Source organism: Ranitomeya variabilis, chromosome 3 (genome assembly GCF_051348905.1).
Source record: "Ranitomeya variabilis isolate aRanVar5 chromosome 3, aRanVar5.hap1, whole genome shotgun sequence".
Classification (NCBI taxonomy): domain Eukaryota; kingdom Metazoa; phylum Chordata; class Amphibia; order Anura; family Dendrobatidae; genus Ranitomeya; species Ranitomeya variabilis.
Genome location: NC_135234.1, coordinates 168,335,182 through 168,349,226, shown reverse-complemented (window position 1 = coordinate 168,349,226; position 14,045 = coordinate 168,335,182). Strand labels below are relative to the sequence as shown.

The 14,045-nt window shown below is 46.5% G+C and overlaps 1 protein-coding gene across 2 annotated transcripts in view; it reads right to left on the bottom strand.

The window, feature by feature from the left end:
* Positions 1-469: 469 nt before the first annotated feature.
* The window catches only part of CCDC181 (coiled-coil domain containing 181), a 57,123-nt gene continuing 43,547 nt past the window's right edge, over positions 470-14,045 (bottom strand). For both annotated transcript variants that reach the window (XM_077294842.1, XM_077294843.1), the window contains exon 6: positions 470-2,720. In XM_077294842.1, the coding sequence (XP_077150957.1) occupies positions 2,564-2,720 (157 nt within the window). In that variant the 3' untranslated portion in view covers positions 470-2,563. The remainder of the gene's footprint in view (positions 2,721-14,045) is intronic.

The window sequence follows — 14,045 nt, the reverse complement described above, 5'->3', positions numbered from 1 at the left end:
CGCTGGAGAGCTGTCACACAGACAGCTCTCTCCAGCGACCAACGATCAGGGGAACGACTTCGGCATCGTTGAAACTGTCTTCAACGATGCCGAAGTCCCCGGGTAACCAGGGTAAACATCGGGTTACTAAGTGCAGGGCCGCGCTTAGTAACCCGATATTTACCCTGGTTACCATTGTAAAAAAAAAAAAACAGTACATACTCACATTCCGATGTCTGTCATGTCCCCCGGGGTCAGCTTCCCGCGCTGACTGTGTCAGCGCCGGCCGTAAAGCAGAGCACAGCGGTGATGTCACCGCTGTGCTCTTCTTTACGGCCGGCACTGACAGTCAGTGCGGGAAGCTGACGCCGGGGGACGTGACAGACATCGGAATGTGAGTATGTACTGGTTTTTTTTTTTTTACTTTTACAATGGTAACCAGGGTAAATATCGGGTTACTAAGCGCGGCCCTGCCCTTAGTAACCCCATATTTACCCTGGTTACAAGTGAACACATCGCTGGATCGGCGTCACACACGCCGATCCAGCGATGACAGCGGGTGATCAGCGACCAAAAAAAGGTCCTGATCATTCCCTACGACCAACGATCTCCCAGCAGGGGCCTGATCGTTGGTCGCTGTCACACATAACGAGATCGTTAGCGGGATCGTTGCTACGTCACAAAAAAGCGTGACGTTGCAACGATATTGTTAACGAAATCGTTATGTGTGAAGGTACCTTTATCCATTCTATTGCCTGTATGCCCACAGTAGTAGCTTATAAGCGTCCCAGGGGGTGACAGATTCCCTTTAATGTTGAGTTCAATGCACACAGCATGCTGGAAGCTCCCTCTAGTGGTGGCTGATGGCAGCCAAAATCTATGCCTACTCAGAAGATTTGGAGCTGTGAATCAGATAAACTGAGTCGAACCACTATAGAGATATGTTAAATAATCGGCATAAACTCGGACTTATTTTGAAAATTAATATACCATACTGTTGCAGGGCAAACATTTATTTTAAAGTAGAATTATATTTCTGATTATTGTTTTCAGCTTTTTAAAACTTTTCTTTTGTGAAAATAAGATGTTTAGGGTTTATTTTATCGACTTAAAGGGTTGTTTTCACAACTGCTATTCAGGGAGTGCACTGCTCCCAAGTCTCCCGGCTTCTAAATAATTGACAGTTTGGACCAGTGACAGGAATGCATCTCTGGCCCAAACCTTCCACTCTCCCATGATGCTAGTAGACGTAGCTGTGCCTCTGCAGCATTAGAGGAGAGCAGGAGCACTGAAGCTGGCTGGCTCTAGAGCGCCCCCCACCTTCACAAGGAGCTTGCCAGCTATATGGCAAAAAGCTTGCAGGAGCTGCATCTCTTGCCTAAGAAACTGGCCAGCGTTGATAGACTGCAGTGGTGGCAGGTAACTTAGGCAATGAGTAGTAAACTATAAAATACCTCAGTTATTAAGAAGGATTTTAAGAAATAATAATAATTTGGAAAACTGCTTGTTTTTGCATGAATTTAGCAATTTTACCCATTTATAATGGGAGAACCCTTTAAATATAATTTTTTCTCTCACTAAAAAAACAAAACTGGACCCAGAGGTACTACCAGCACGTCTACTACATGTGACAACATCGGGGCTCGACAATCATCCAGCATTGTCACCCAATGTGTCATAACTATTCAGAATGAAGAATTGCGATGAGTAACTGGGCCTGCTGAATGCAACCAGTGACTACACCACATAACTGCTGTAATGCCTGTGTCCCTGATTGCAGCCCACTCCATGCTGGCATTTATTCTATACGGTTGACAAGTGGATGCAAGCCCACCTGTTGGAAATGCATAAGGGCATCAACCTTCCAACAGTATATTCATACACCATAGGAGCCCAGGAGGAGCTTGGCACCCTTGTGTGGAGCATGCAGATGGTTACATGTCCTATAAACTACAGAACACGTTTCATGGGACCCTAAAGGCAACAAGCACCTCTACTGTAAAAATGGTGACCTAATCATATACTTTGTACCGCTGTAACAATAGTGATGGCTCACTACATTCCCTTCTCATCCTCTGTCCGGACCAGAAGGTCAGGTCAAAAGAATGTCATGGAATTCAGCTAGTCATAAAGGATCAAACTGGTCACCTTGTGAAGTCAGAGGAAGATAGGGATTATAGGTGTTCAGCTATTTGGCTTTTTTTTTAACATACCAGTTAATGATTCGATCTCTAGGAGACTTTGCGGCCATCTTGATGTGTTTATATCATTGTTATAATGCACAGCACCATCTACACCTCCACACATCAGGGAGGAAGGTTTCTAGGTGGACGTCGGGTTTTACAAAGCTTTCTGTATGAAAGTGAATCTACTTTCCGTACAAGTAGAGTCTGGTAAATTACTGGCACTTAAGAGTTATTGCCGTTTTTGGACCTCATTATATTAAACCACAAAAATATAAACTGAACTGATAGAAAAAAATAGATTTTTTTTTAAATAATTCATTATTAAGTCACACATCTTCTTACAACTTGCCGCTTGATCTCAATAATGGCCTCATAAAGGTATTTGATGTGATCATAGTCTAGCGGTCCATATGCCAGGAAGAGCGCGAGTCGGGAATATTGTAGAGCAAGTTGTTGATCAGCTTGCTTCTTCTGGCTTCTAGGAGAAGTCTTCTGGACCTCTCTTTAGCAGCTCGCTTTTCAGTGCATTTCTGTATTCGCTTTTGTCTTAACCACCTACAGAAGATAGGCAAACGATTAGATGTGTGGACACTGGCAAAGCTAAGGTACATAATCACTGCTCAAATCTCTTATTAACCCCTTAACCCGCAGCCTGTTTTCTGTTTCCTGACCAGACCAAATTTAACAATTTTGACCAGTGTCACTTTATGTGGTAATAACCCTAAAACGCTTCAACGAATCCCAGTGATTCTGACATTGTTTTTTCATGACACATTGTACTTTATGTTGGTGGTAAATTTAGGTTGACATTTTTTGCGTAAAAAATATCGGAATTTTGGTAAATGTTTTGCAATTTTCAAACTTTCCATATTTGTATCCTTAAACCAGTTAGTCGTGGGTCACAACATAATATATAAATAGCATTTCTCACATGTCTACTTTACATCAGCATCATTTTTTAAACATTTTTTTTGTTAGGAAGTTAGTAGGGTTAAAAGTTTAACCAGCGATTTCTGATTTTTCCAACAAAATTTACAAAACCATTTTTTTAGGGACCACCTCACATTTGAAGTTACTTTGAGGGAATTATATCACAGAAAATAGCCAAAAGTAAAACCATTTTAAAAACTGCACCCCTCAAAGTGCTCAAAACCACATTAAATTAAAGCAAAGGAAATTTTCCCCACAAAAATGTTCATTTAGCCCTAAATTTTGCATTTTTACAATTGTGGCCGGAGAAAATGAACCATACAATTTGTTGTGCAATTTCTCCTGAGTACTTTGATATCCCATATGAGATGGAAAACAACTGCTTAGACACACAGCAGCTCCATTTGACTTTTGGAGAGCAAAATTGGCATGAATAGATAGCGGACACAATGTCACGTTGAAACCTCAGGGGCTTCACAGAATTTCTTGTGAAAATTAAAAAATACATTTTTCCTGAAAAGTGTTGCTTCACCAAATTTTTTTTCATTTTCTCAAGGGTAACAGGACAAAATGGACCAAACAATTTGTTGTGCAATTTGTCCTGAGTACACAGATACCCTTGTATGTGGTGCAAAACTACTTTTAGGGCTCATGGCAGGGCTCGGAAGGGAAGGAGTGCCAATTGAATTCTGGAGCACAATTTTGGATGAAACAGATTGCAGATGCCATGTCACATTTGACAAGCCCCTTACAAGCCAAAACAGCAGAAACCCCAACAAGACCTCTTAAAGATCTAGCGGTGTAGTGAGCATTTTTAACCCTCAAGCAATTCACAGAATTGTATAACATTGGGCTGAGTCAATGGAAAATTATCATTGTTTCCACTAAAATGTTACTTTGGCCCCAAGTTTTCAATTTTCAAAAGGGATAATAGGAGAAAATGGACCACAAAATATGATATGCAATTTCTCTTGAGTACGCCAATACCCCATATGTGGCGAACACTTTTGAGGGATAATGCAAAGCTCAGAAAGGAAAGAGCGCCATATTAGAGTGCACATTTTGCTGGAATGGTTTGAGGGTGCCATGTCATCAAGAGCCCCTGAGGTTATAGAACAGCAGAATCCCAACATAAGTGACCCTATTTTACAAACTACACCTCTCAATGAAGACATCTACAGGTGCAGTGATCATATTGACAAATGTCTGTCGCACAATTTCGTCTGAACGTGGCAATACCCCATATGCGGCTGTACAGTACTGATTAGCCACACGGAGATACTCGCGAGGAAAGGAGCGCTTGAACTCTTTGACAACAAATTATTGTATAATAGTTTGCAGACTCAATATATAGAGCCCCTAAGTGCCAGAAGAGCATAATCCCCCTCAATTACCCCATTTTGGAAATTTCACCCCTCTGGAAATTTATCTACAGGTGTAGTTGGAGCGCCCCCACACCGCCGCAGGGCCGAGGGGTACCCGGAGCCGGGCCTCTGAGTCTCAGTTCTGGGGTTGTCACGGTGGCTAGACCCGGTCCGTGGCCCTGTCTGTCAGTGGGGGACGTCCGGTGGAATAAGTGGTGTTGTAACGGTGCAGTTGTGGGGTGCAGGTCGCGGTAAATAATGAGGACACCAGGTTGCAGTCTCTTTACCTCTTTACTGAAGATCTCTGGGTCCTCAATCCAGAATACGGCTCACCAGGCTGCGCAAGTCCGGCCGGTCCAATGACACTTCCAGAGTTCTCTTCACAGGAGGAAATCTGTGCCTTCCCCCTAGCGCTATGTGTTGTAGTCCTTCCCTGCTGTGCTTACGGAAAGTACCCCACAACTGTTGTGTCTGTTTCTGATGTTCCCTCACAACTCGACTAGATGATGTTCTGCTAATCCTCCGTCCCTCCCTGAGGTTCGGGTAGGAACGGCACCCGTTTGACGGGTAGGCCTGGAGTTCTTCCGGGACCCTAGAGACGCCCCTCTCCCACAATTGCCTCCCAAGACTTCATAGGTGATTTGAGTTAGACAGCCCGCCTGAGACTGACTGCCCTGCCGCTGTTTGGAGTATTGCTTGAAGCTGAATGTTATTCTACTCCCTCGGCGTTCCGGCCACCGGTAGTGCGCCTCAGTAGGATGTTGCTTCGGTCTTACAGCACGACTCCTACTGGTATTTCTCCTTTGCGTGATCCCGTTTCTCACTCAGCACAATCTATCTCTCTTCTAATCCTTTCTTGGGCACCGCCGCTACCCGGAGCAGGCACGGTCCCGTTACGTTCGTTCTCGTTGCCAAGCCTCTGTCAGGATCCCACCCCTGACAGAGACCCTACTGTATCTTCCCCTACAACACCCTCTGCCACAAGGTGTTGCCTGGTTCCAACCCAGTCAGCTTTCTGATCTAACTTCCTGCCTGACCCCCAGTTTACCCACTATGGTGGGGAGTGCCCTAATGAATAGCACCCTTAGCTCCCCCCGGAGGCCCGGCTGTGAAATGTATTGGTGTCTGTGATACCTGATCAGATGAACTCCTTCAGTGCCATCGGACGCACCATAGCTCCCCATAGTGGCGGAGCCACAGTACTGCAACGACCAGGACTCTGGGGCGCTGCACTCCCCCCTGGTTAAACACAGTACTCCGGGACTGAGAAGAAAACAACAATACAAGTTTAGCAAAAAGACATACAATTTTTGTTGAGTGCAAATAACAATACGTATACTTGAACAAGCTTCCCTTTATGGGAGGTGAGAATACTTGAACGTTACAAAACATGGTTAAACATTAAACATTATAAATTACAGGCTATAAATAACTCCTGTTACCCAACCGGGTATTCTACTAAGTGCAAAAATTGCTGAACAATACTTTAACATTGCCTTTAAGGACATACACTCTGTATCCACCAAAGACCTTCCTATAATCACATTATAAGGTAAATTAACTTTTTTTTTCATTCTCCTTCTTTGAATCTGCAGGACCGCCTGTCCTATCGGCACCAGACCTACTGCCTCTCCTTTCTGTTACAGGACCGCCCCATTCAGCCAGGGCCTACTGCCTTTTCAACTTCTATACACAGTATAGATCATAACATTACTTTCAGTTTTAGAAGCACTGAGCCGTCTACGTATGGCTCCTAGGAGGACTCACTACCCAACCCCTACGGGTTCACTTTCTGTCTTCTGTAACACATTATTAACTCTTTCTTTACAATAACTAACTTACTATGGAGGACTCAGGGTTTACCTTCTATCCCTAGTTTCTTATCAACATTCTCAACTATCCCCTTATAACATCAATCTTCATTACTATTTTCTTTCTGGAAACATCATCTGCATTTCTCTACATTTAACCAATCAAATACATATAACTTTTACATGTAAGAATTATCATCACTTTCGCTCATCAAGACATTATTGCTATCCATCAATCTTAAAGCAATACGATTCTTCAAATATACACGTGGATGTCCCCTTTAAAAAGGGACCAAATCTTCAGGAGGTAGCATTTGTTCTCTAGCTACCAGTCCATACTCAGCAAACGCTCCGGTGCGGTATCTTCGCAAAGAGTCTCTTTCTAAGTAAAACCAGTAGGAAACACCCTTAAGAAGGTGTGAACTATGTACAAGAAGTTTGTATCATGCACTGTTCATGATTGCGGCAGTTTTTAAGACTTGTGCAAAAACTTAGAAAAAATAAACAAAACAACAAGGATCCCGGGTCAACAAAGGGATCCATAAGGAATTAACCCTGAACGGGTTTAGCAGCAACAGTAAACAGTAACTATATACATACTCATGGTATCGAGGTTTACTCTTACTCAGGTGGCCTTGGCCCCTGGCCCCCGACTACTGTGGCACGGATACCAGCGGCAGGCCCCGCAGGGACCACCAGGTCACCCGGTGTCTGAATTTGAAGACTGACCTTGCTTGCGAGTTCAGCAGCCGCTACTACGCGTACGGTGGTGATGGTCACAAGATCTGACAAATCCGGATCTGTCATGATCGGGGCAACAGGTGAGGCCCCCTCAGGTTCACATCGCCGAACATCCCGAGCACACCATCCTTGTGTGCTCCTGTGACGGGTGTACGTCACCTGGTCCCCCCTTCGTAGTGGATCGCCATTCCGGTCGCAGCAGGGAGTCTTCACATTGTAACTTGTAACAAAGACGTCAGTGGGTAGCCCCGGCTCCTGGATGGAACCCCAACCCCTCTTCGGGTGGAAGGCCAGCACAGTCCCCCGCTTTACCACGCCTTTCCTGCCCTGCACAGACTTTCTGCGTTGCGTTTCCGGGTGTTCAACCTCGTCTCGATCCTTCCAGTGATGGATTAGGCATTGCTTATATTGCTCCCAAGTAAGCACGGCAAGGGTGAGGCCGTCCTCCTGGGCTCCACCCGGCCCGGTCCAGGGGGTGGCCCACCGGAGGACCACCCCGTCTGGGCCCACATCTATGGGTTCTCCCATCTGGGTTGGTAGTGGAGGCACTAGCTTCCCCATCGTGCTAGAGGTGAGGATCACCCGCTCCACCGAGAAGAAACGATTATTGCTGGGGTGAGGAACGCTCACAGGAGCGGGATCGATCGGGGGAACCGGATCGGTCAGGGGAGCAGAATCGGCCGGGGGAGTGTTGTGGATTCTGTTTGTGGGCTCCCTCTGGTGGTTACTGCTGGTACTGGGTGACTTTGGTGGGTTGCGGCCTTTGGTTTCCACCTGTCCATCAGAGGCTGGGTGGTTCCTATTTTACCTGGCCTTTCTGTCATTCCCTTGCCGGCTATCAATGTATTCAGATGTGCTCTGTTTGGTTCCTGCCTACCTGCTCCCAGATCTTTCAGGATAAGCTAAGTGCTGATTTTCAGTTGTTGGTTTTTTGTCCAGCTTGCTTATTATGTCTCTATGCTAGCTGGTAGCTCTAGTGGACTGAGGTTCTCCCCATGTGCCATGAGTTGGCACATGGGTTCTTGTAATCTCAGGATGGTTTTTTGATTAGGGTTTTTTGCTGACCGCTCAGACCCCTTTTGTATCGTTCTGCTTTCTAGTTTACAGCGGGCCTCAATTTGCTGAACCTATATATATCATCTCTATGTGTGTGCCTTCCTCTCATTTCACAGTCAATACATGTGGGGGGCAACTATACCTTTTGGGGTTCATTCCTCTGGAGGCAAGTGAGGTCTTTATTTTCTCTGCAGTACTAGTTAGCTCTTAGGCTGGTGCGTGGCGTCTAGAACCAACGTAGGCACGCTCCCTGGCTATCTCTAGTTGCGTTTGTCAGGCGTAGGGCAGCGGTCAGCCCAGGTTCCATCACCCTAGAGCTCGTCCGATATTTTGTATTACCTTGCTTGTCCCTTGCTATCCCTAGCCATTGGGATTCATGACAGTATAGCCGGCCCACAAAGTGTTAATTGTTTGGGCTGAAGCAGGAGAAAAAGAAGTGTTTAAGGGAAATTTTTTTTTTTTTTTCCTTCAGAGTTTTGCTGCCTAGCCCTTAATTGCTGTCTAGCTGCTTCTTACCTCCTCTTAACCCTTGAATGGCTCTGATATTAGCTGTTTAACATGGATGTCCAGAGTTTGGCTTCCAGCCTGAGTAATCTCGCGGCAAAAGTTCAAAACATACAGGATTTTGTTGTTCACACTCCCATGTCTGAACCTAGAATTCCTATTCCAGAGTTCTTTTCTGGGGATAGATCTACCTTCCTGAATTTCAGGAACAATTGTAAATTGTTTCTTTCTTTAAAATCTCGCTCCTCTGGAGACCCTGCTCAACAGGTCAAGATTGTAATATCTTTCCTGCGGGGCGACCCTCAGAATTGGGCATTTGCATTGGCACCAGGGGATCCTGCATTGCTCAATGTGGATGCGTTTTTTCTGGCATTGGGATTGCTCTATGAGGAACCCAACCTGGAGATTCAGGCTGAAAAGGCTTTATTAGCCCTCTCTCAGGGGCATGATGAAGCGGAAATATATTGTCAAAAATTTCGGAAATGGTCGGTGCTTACTCAGTGGAATGAGTGCGCCCTGGCTGCAAACTTCAGAAATGGTCTTTCCGAGGCCATTAAGGATATTATGGTGGGGTTCCCTACGCCTACAGGTCTGAATGAGTCGATGGCTATGGCCATTCAGATTGATCGGCGTTTACGGGAGCGCAAACCCGTGCACCACTTGGCGGTGTCTTCTGAACAGGCACCTGAGACTATGCAATGTGATAGAATTCAGTCCAGAAGTGAACGGCAAAATTATAGGCGGAAAAATGGATTGTGTTTTTATTGTGGTGATTCAGCTCATGTTATATCAGCATGCTCTAAACGCACAAAAAGGGTTGATAAATCTTTTGCCATTGGTACTCTGCAGCCTAAGTTCATTTTGTCTGTGACTCTGATTTTTTCACTGTCTTCCATTTCCGTCGATGCCTATGTGGATTCAGGCGCTGCCCTGAGTCTTATGGATTGGTCATTTGCTAAACGCTGCGGTTTTAGTCTGGAGCCTCTGGAAGTTCCTATCCCTCTGAAGGGAATTGACTCTACACCATTGGCTATGAATAAGCCGCAGTATTGGACACAAGTGACCATGCGCATGACTCCCGTTCATCAGGAGGTGATTCGCTTCCTTGTACTGTATAATTTACATGATGTACTAGTGCTTGGTCTGCCATGGTTACAAACTCATAATCCTGTCCTGGACTGGAAAACTATGTCTGTGTTAAGCTGGGGATGTCGGGGGGTTCATGATGATGCACCTCCGATTTCAATCGCTTCATCTACTCCTTCTGAGATCCCTGCGTTTTTGTCTGACTATAGGGATGTTTTTGAGGAGCCTAAGCTCAATTCGCTCCCTCCTCATAGAGATTGTGACTGTGCCATAGAATTGATTCCTGGCAGTAAGTTCCCTAAGGGTCGTTTATTTAATCTGTCACTGCCAGAGCATACTGCTATGCGGAATTATATTAAGGAGTCATTGGAAAAGGGACATATTCGTCCATCTTTGTCCCCTCTGGGAGCAGGTTTTTTTTTCGTGGCAAAAAAAGATGGTTCCCTGAGGCCTTGTATAGATTATCGCCTTCTGAATAAGATTACAGTCAAATATCAGTATCCACTGCCATTATTGACTGATTTGTTTGCTCGCATTAAGGGGGCTAGGTGGTTCACTAAGATAGATCTTCGCGGTGCGTATAATCTGGTGCGGATAAAACAGGGTGACAAGTGGAAAACCGCATTTAATACGCCTGAGGGCCATTTTGAGTATTTGGTAATGCCTTTTGGACTCTCCAATGCTCCGTCAGTCTTTCAGTCCTTTATGCACAATATTTTCCGTGAATATCTGGATAAGTTTATGATTGTGTATTTGGATGATATTTTGGTGTTTTCAGATGACTGGGAGTCTCATGTTTTACAGGTCAGGAAGGTGTTTCAGGTTCTGCGGGCCAATTCTCTGTTTGTGAAGGGCTCAAAGTGTCTCTTCGGAGTCCAGAAGATTTCTTTTTTGGGGTACATTTTTTCTCCTTCTACTATTGAGATGGATCCCGTCAAGGTTCAGGCGATTTGTGACTGGACACAACCTACATCTGTTAAGAGCCTTCAGAAGTTATTGGGGTTTGCTAATTTTTATCGTCGGTTCATTGCTAATTTTTCCAGTGTTGTTAAACCTTTGACTGATTTGACTAAAAAGGGTGCTGATGTTGCTGATTGGTCTCCTGCGGCCGTGGAGGCCTTTCGGGAACTTAAGCGCCGGTTTTCTTCTGCTCCTGTGTTGTGTCAACCAGATGTTTCACTTCCTTTTCAGGTTGAGGTTGATGCTTCCGAGATTGGAGCGGGGGCGGTTTTGTCACAGAGAAGTTCTAATGGCTCGGTGATGAAGCCATGTGCATTCTTCTCTAGAAAATTCTCGCCCGCCGAGCGCAATTATGATGTGGGTAATCGGGAGCTTTTGGCCATGAAGTGGGCATTTGAGGAGTGGCGTCATTGGCTTGAGGGTGCTAAACATCGTGTGGTGGTCTTGACTGATCACAAGAATCTCATTTACCTTGAGTCTGCCAGGCGTTTGAATCCTAGACAGGCTCGTTGGTCGTTGTTTTTTTCTCGTTTCAATTTCGTGGTTTCATACCTGCCAGGTTCAAAGAATGTGAAGGCAGATGCTCTTTCCAGGAGTTTTGTGCCTGACTCTCCTGGAGACTCTGGGCCTACTGGTATCCTTAGGGATGGGGTAATATTGTCCGCCGTATCCCCAGACTTGCGACGTGCATTGCAGGAGTTTCAGGTGGATAAACCGGATTGTTGTCCGCCAGAAAGACTGTTTGTTCCGGATGATTGGACCAGCAGAGTCATCTCCGAGGTCCATTCTTCTGTGTTGGCTGGTCATCCTGGAATATTTGGTACTAGAGACTTGGTGGCCAGGTCTTTTTGGTGGCCTTCCTTGTCTAGGGATGTGCGTACCTTTGTGCAGTCTTGTGAAGTGTGTGCTCGAGCTAAGCCTTGCTGTTCTCGGGCCAGTGGGTTGTTGTTATCCTTGCCCATCCCGAAGAGGCCTTGGACGCACATTTCCATGGATTTTATTTCTGATCTCCCGGTTTCACAGAAAATGTCCGTTATCTGGGTTGTGTGTGACCGCTTTTCTAAGATGGTTCATTTGGTGCCCTTGCCTAAGTTGCCTTCCTCCTCTGAGTTGGTCCCTTTATTTTTTCAGAACGTGGTTCGTTTGCATGGGATTCCGGAGAATATCGTTTCTGACAGGGGATCCCAGTTTGTGTCTAGATTTTGGCGGACGTTTTGTGCCAAGATGGGCATTGATTTGTCTTTCTCGTCTGCATTCCATCCTCAGACGAATGGCCAGACGGAGCGAACTAATCAGACCTTGGAAACTTATTTGAGGTGTTTTGTTTCTGCTGATCAAGATGACTGGGTTGCTTTTTTGCCACTGGCCGAGTTTGCTCTTAATAATCGGGCTAGTTCTGCCACGTTGGTCTCTCCTTTTTTTTGTAATTCGGGGTTTCATCCTCGTTTTTCCTCTGGTCAGGTGGAGTCTTCGGATTGTCCTGGAGTGGACGTGGTGGTGGACAGGCTACATCAGATTTGGAATCAGGTGGTGGACAATTTGAAGTTATCTCAGGAGAAGACTCAGCAGTTTGCTAATCGCCGTCGCCGCGTGGGTCCCCGACTTCTTGTTGGGGATTTGGTGTGGTTGTCTTCTCGTTTTGTCCCTATGAAGGTCTCTTCTCCTAAGTTCAAGCCTCGGTTCATCGGTCCTTACAGGATCTCGGAGATTCTTAACCCTGTATCTTTTCGTTTGGATCTCCCAGCATCGTTTGCTATTCATAATGTGTTCCATCGGTCGTTGTTGCGGAGGTATGAGGTGCCCGTTGTTCCTTCGGTTGAGCCTCCTGCTCCGATGCTGGTGGAGGGAGAATTGGAGTATGTTGTTGAGAAGATCTTGGATTCTCGTGTTTCCAGACGCAAACTCCAGTATTTGGTTAAGTGGAAGGGTTATGGTCAGGAGGATAATTCCTGGGTGGTCGCCTCCGATGTTCATGCGACTGATTTGGTCCGCGCCTTCCATAGAGCTCACCCTGATCGCCCTGGGGGTTCTCGTGAGGGTTCGGTGACCCCTCCTCAAGGGGGGGGTACTGTTGTGGATTCTGTTTGTGGGCTCCCTCTGGTGGTTACTGCTGGTACTGGGTGACTTTGGTGGGTTGCGGCCTTTGGTTTCCACCTGTCCATCAGAGGCTGGGTGGTTCCTATTTTACCTGGACTTTCTGTCATTCCCTTGCCGGCTATCAATGTATTCAGATGTGCTCTGTTTGGTTCCTGCCTACCTGCTCCCAGATCTTTCAGGATAAGCTAAGTGCTGATTTTCAGTTGTTGGTTTTTTGTCCAGCTTGCTTATTATGTCTCTATGCTAGCTGGTAGCTCTAGTGGACTGAGGTTCTCCCCATGTGCCATGAGTTGGCACATGGGTTCTTGTAATCTCAGGATGGTTTTTTGATTAGGGTTTTTTGCTGACCGCTCAGACCCCTTTTGTATCGTTCTGCTTTCTAGTTTACAGCGGGCCTCAATTTGCTGAACCTATATATATCATCTCTATGTGTGTGCCTTCCTCTCATTTCACAGTCAATACATGTGGGGGGCAACTATACCTTTTGGGGTTCATTCCTCTGGAGGCAAGTGAGGTCTTTATTTTCTCTGCAGTACTAGTTAGCTCTTAGGCTGGTGCGTGGCGTCTAGAACCAACGTAGGCACGCTCCCTGGCTATCTCTAGTTGCGTTTGTCAGGCGTAGGGCAGCGGTCAGCCCAGGTTCCATCACCCTAGAGCTCGTCCGATATTTTGTATTACCTTGCTTGTCCCTTGCTATCCCTAGCCATTGGGATTCATGACAGGGGAGTAGGGGCGCTTTCCATACCTGCGCCTGATATGATTCCATCGATGTCGATCCGGTCCGCTGACAAGAACGCTGGAGTCGGCTGCTGCTCGGACCGCGGCTCCTCCAATGCGGTCCTCGAACGCGGCTCCGCTCGCTGTGGTCCCTCCTCCGCTGGCTCCGGGGTCGGGATTGGTGGACTCAGCTCCGCTATCTGTTCCAGGGGCTTCGGGTCCGCCGCCGATAAATGAGGGTAAACCGGGACTGCTCCTTCCCCGTTCCGGCGCTCGCTGTTCTTCGTCATGATCCGCTGATCGGTGGCAATGCATGCATCGGACTCCGCCATTTCTCCGGGGCCGAGCTTCTCCATCTCCTGCTTCCCGCCGTTGCAAATCAGGGGGTCGTCCTCTGCTTGAGGGCAGGTCCTCACCTTGCAGCCAGAAGCGCAGGGGGCGGTAGCCATTTCTCGCGCCACTCTGGTAGTCTCCTCCCATGGCACGCCCTCCTTCTTCTCTGGCGTAGCAATGGCGGCGGCTTTTGGCGGGAACTTCTCTGGGTCAATGGCAATACACAGTCTCTCAATAAAGTACAGTCCAAGCACAACAAATCACAGTTCCAAGGCACACAT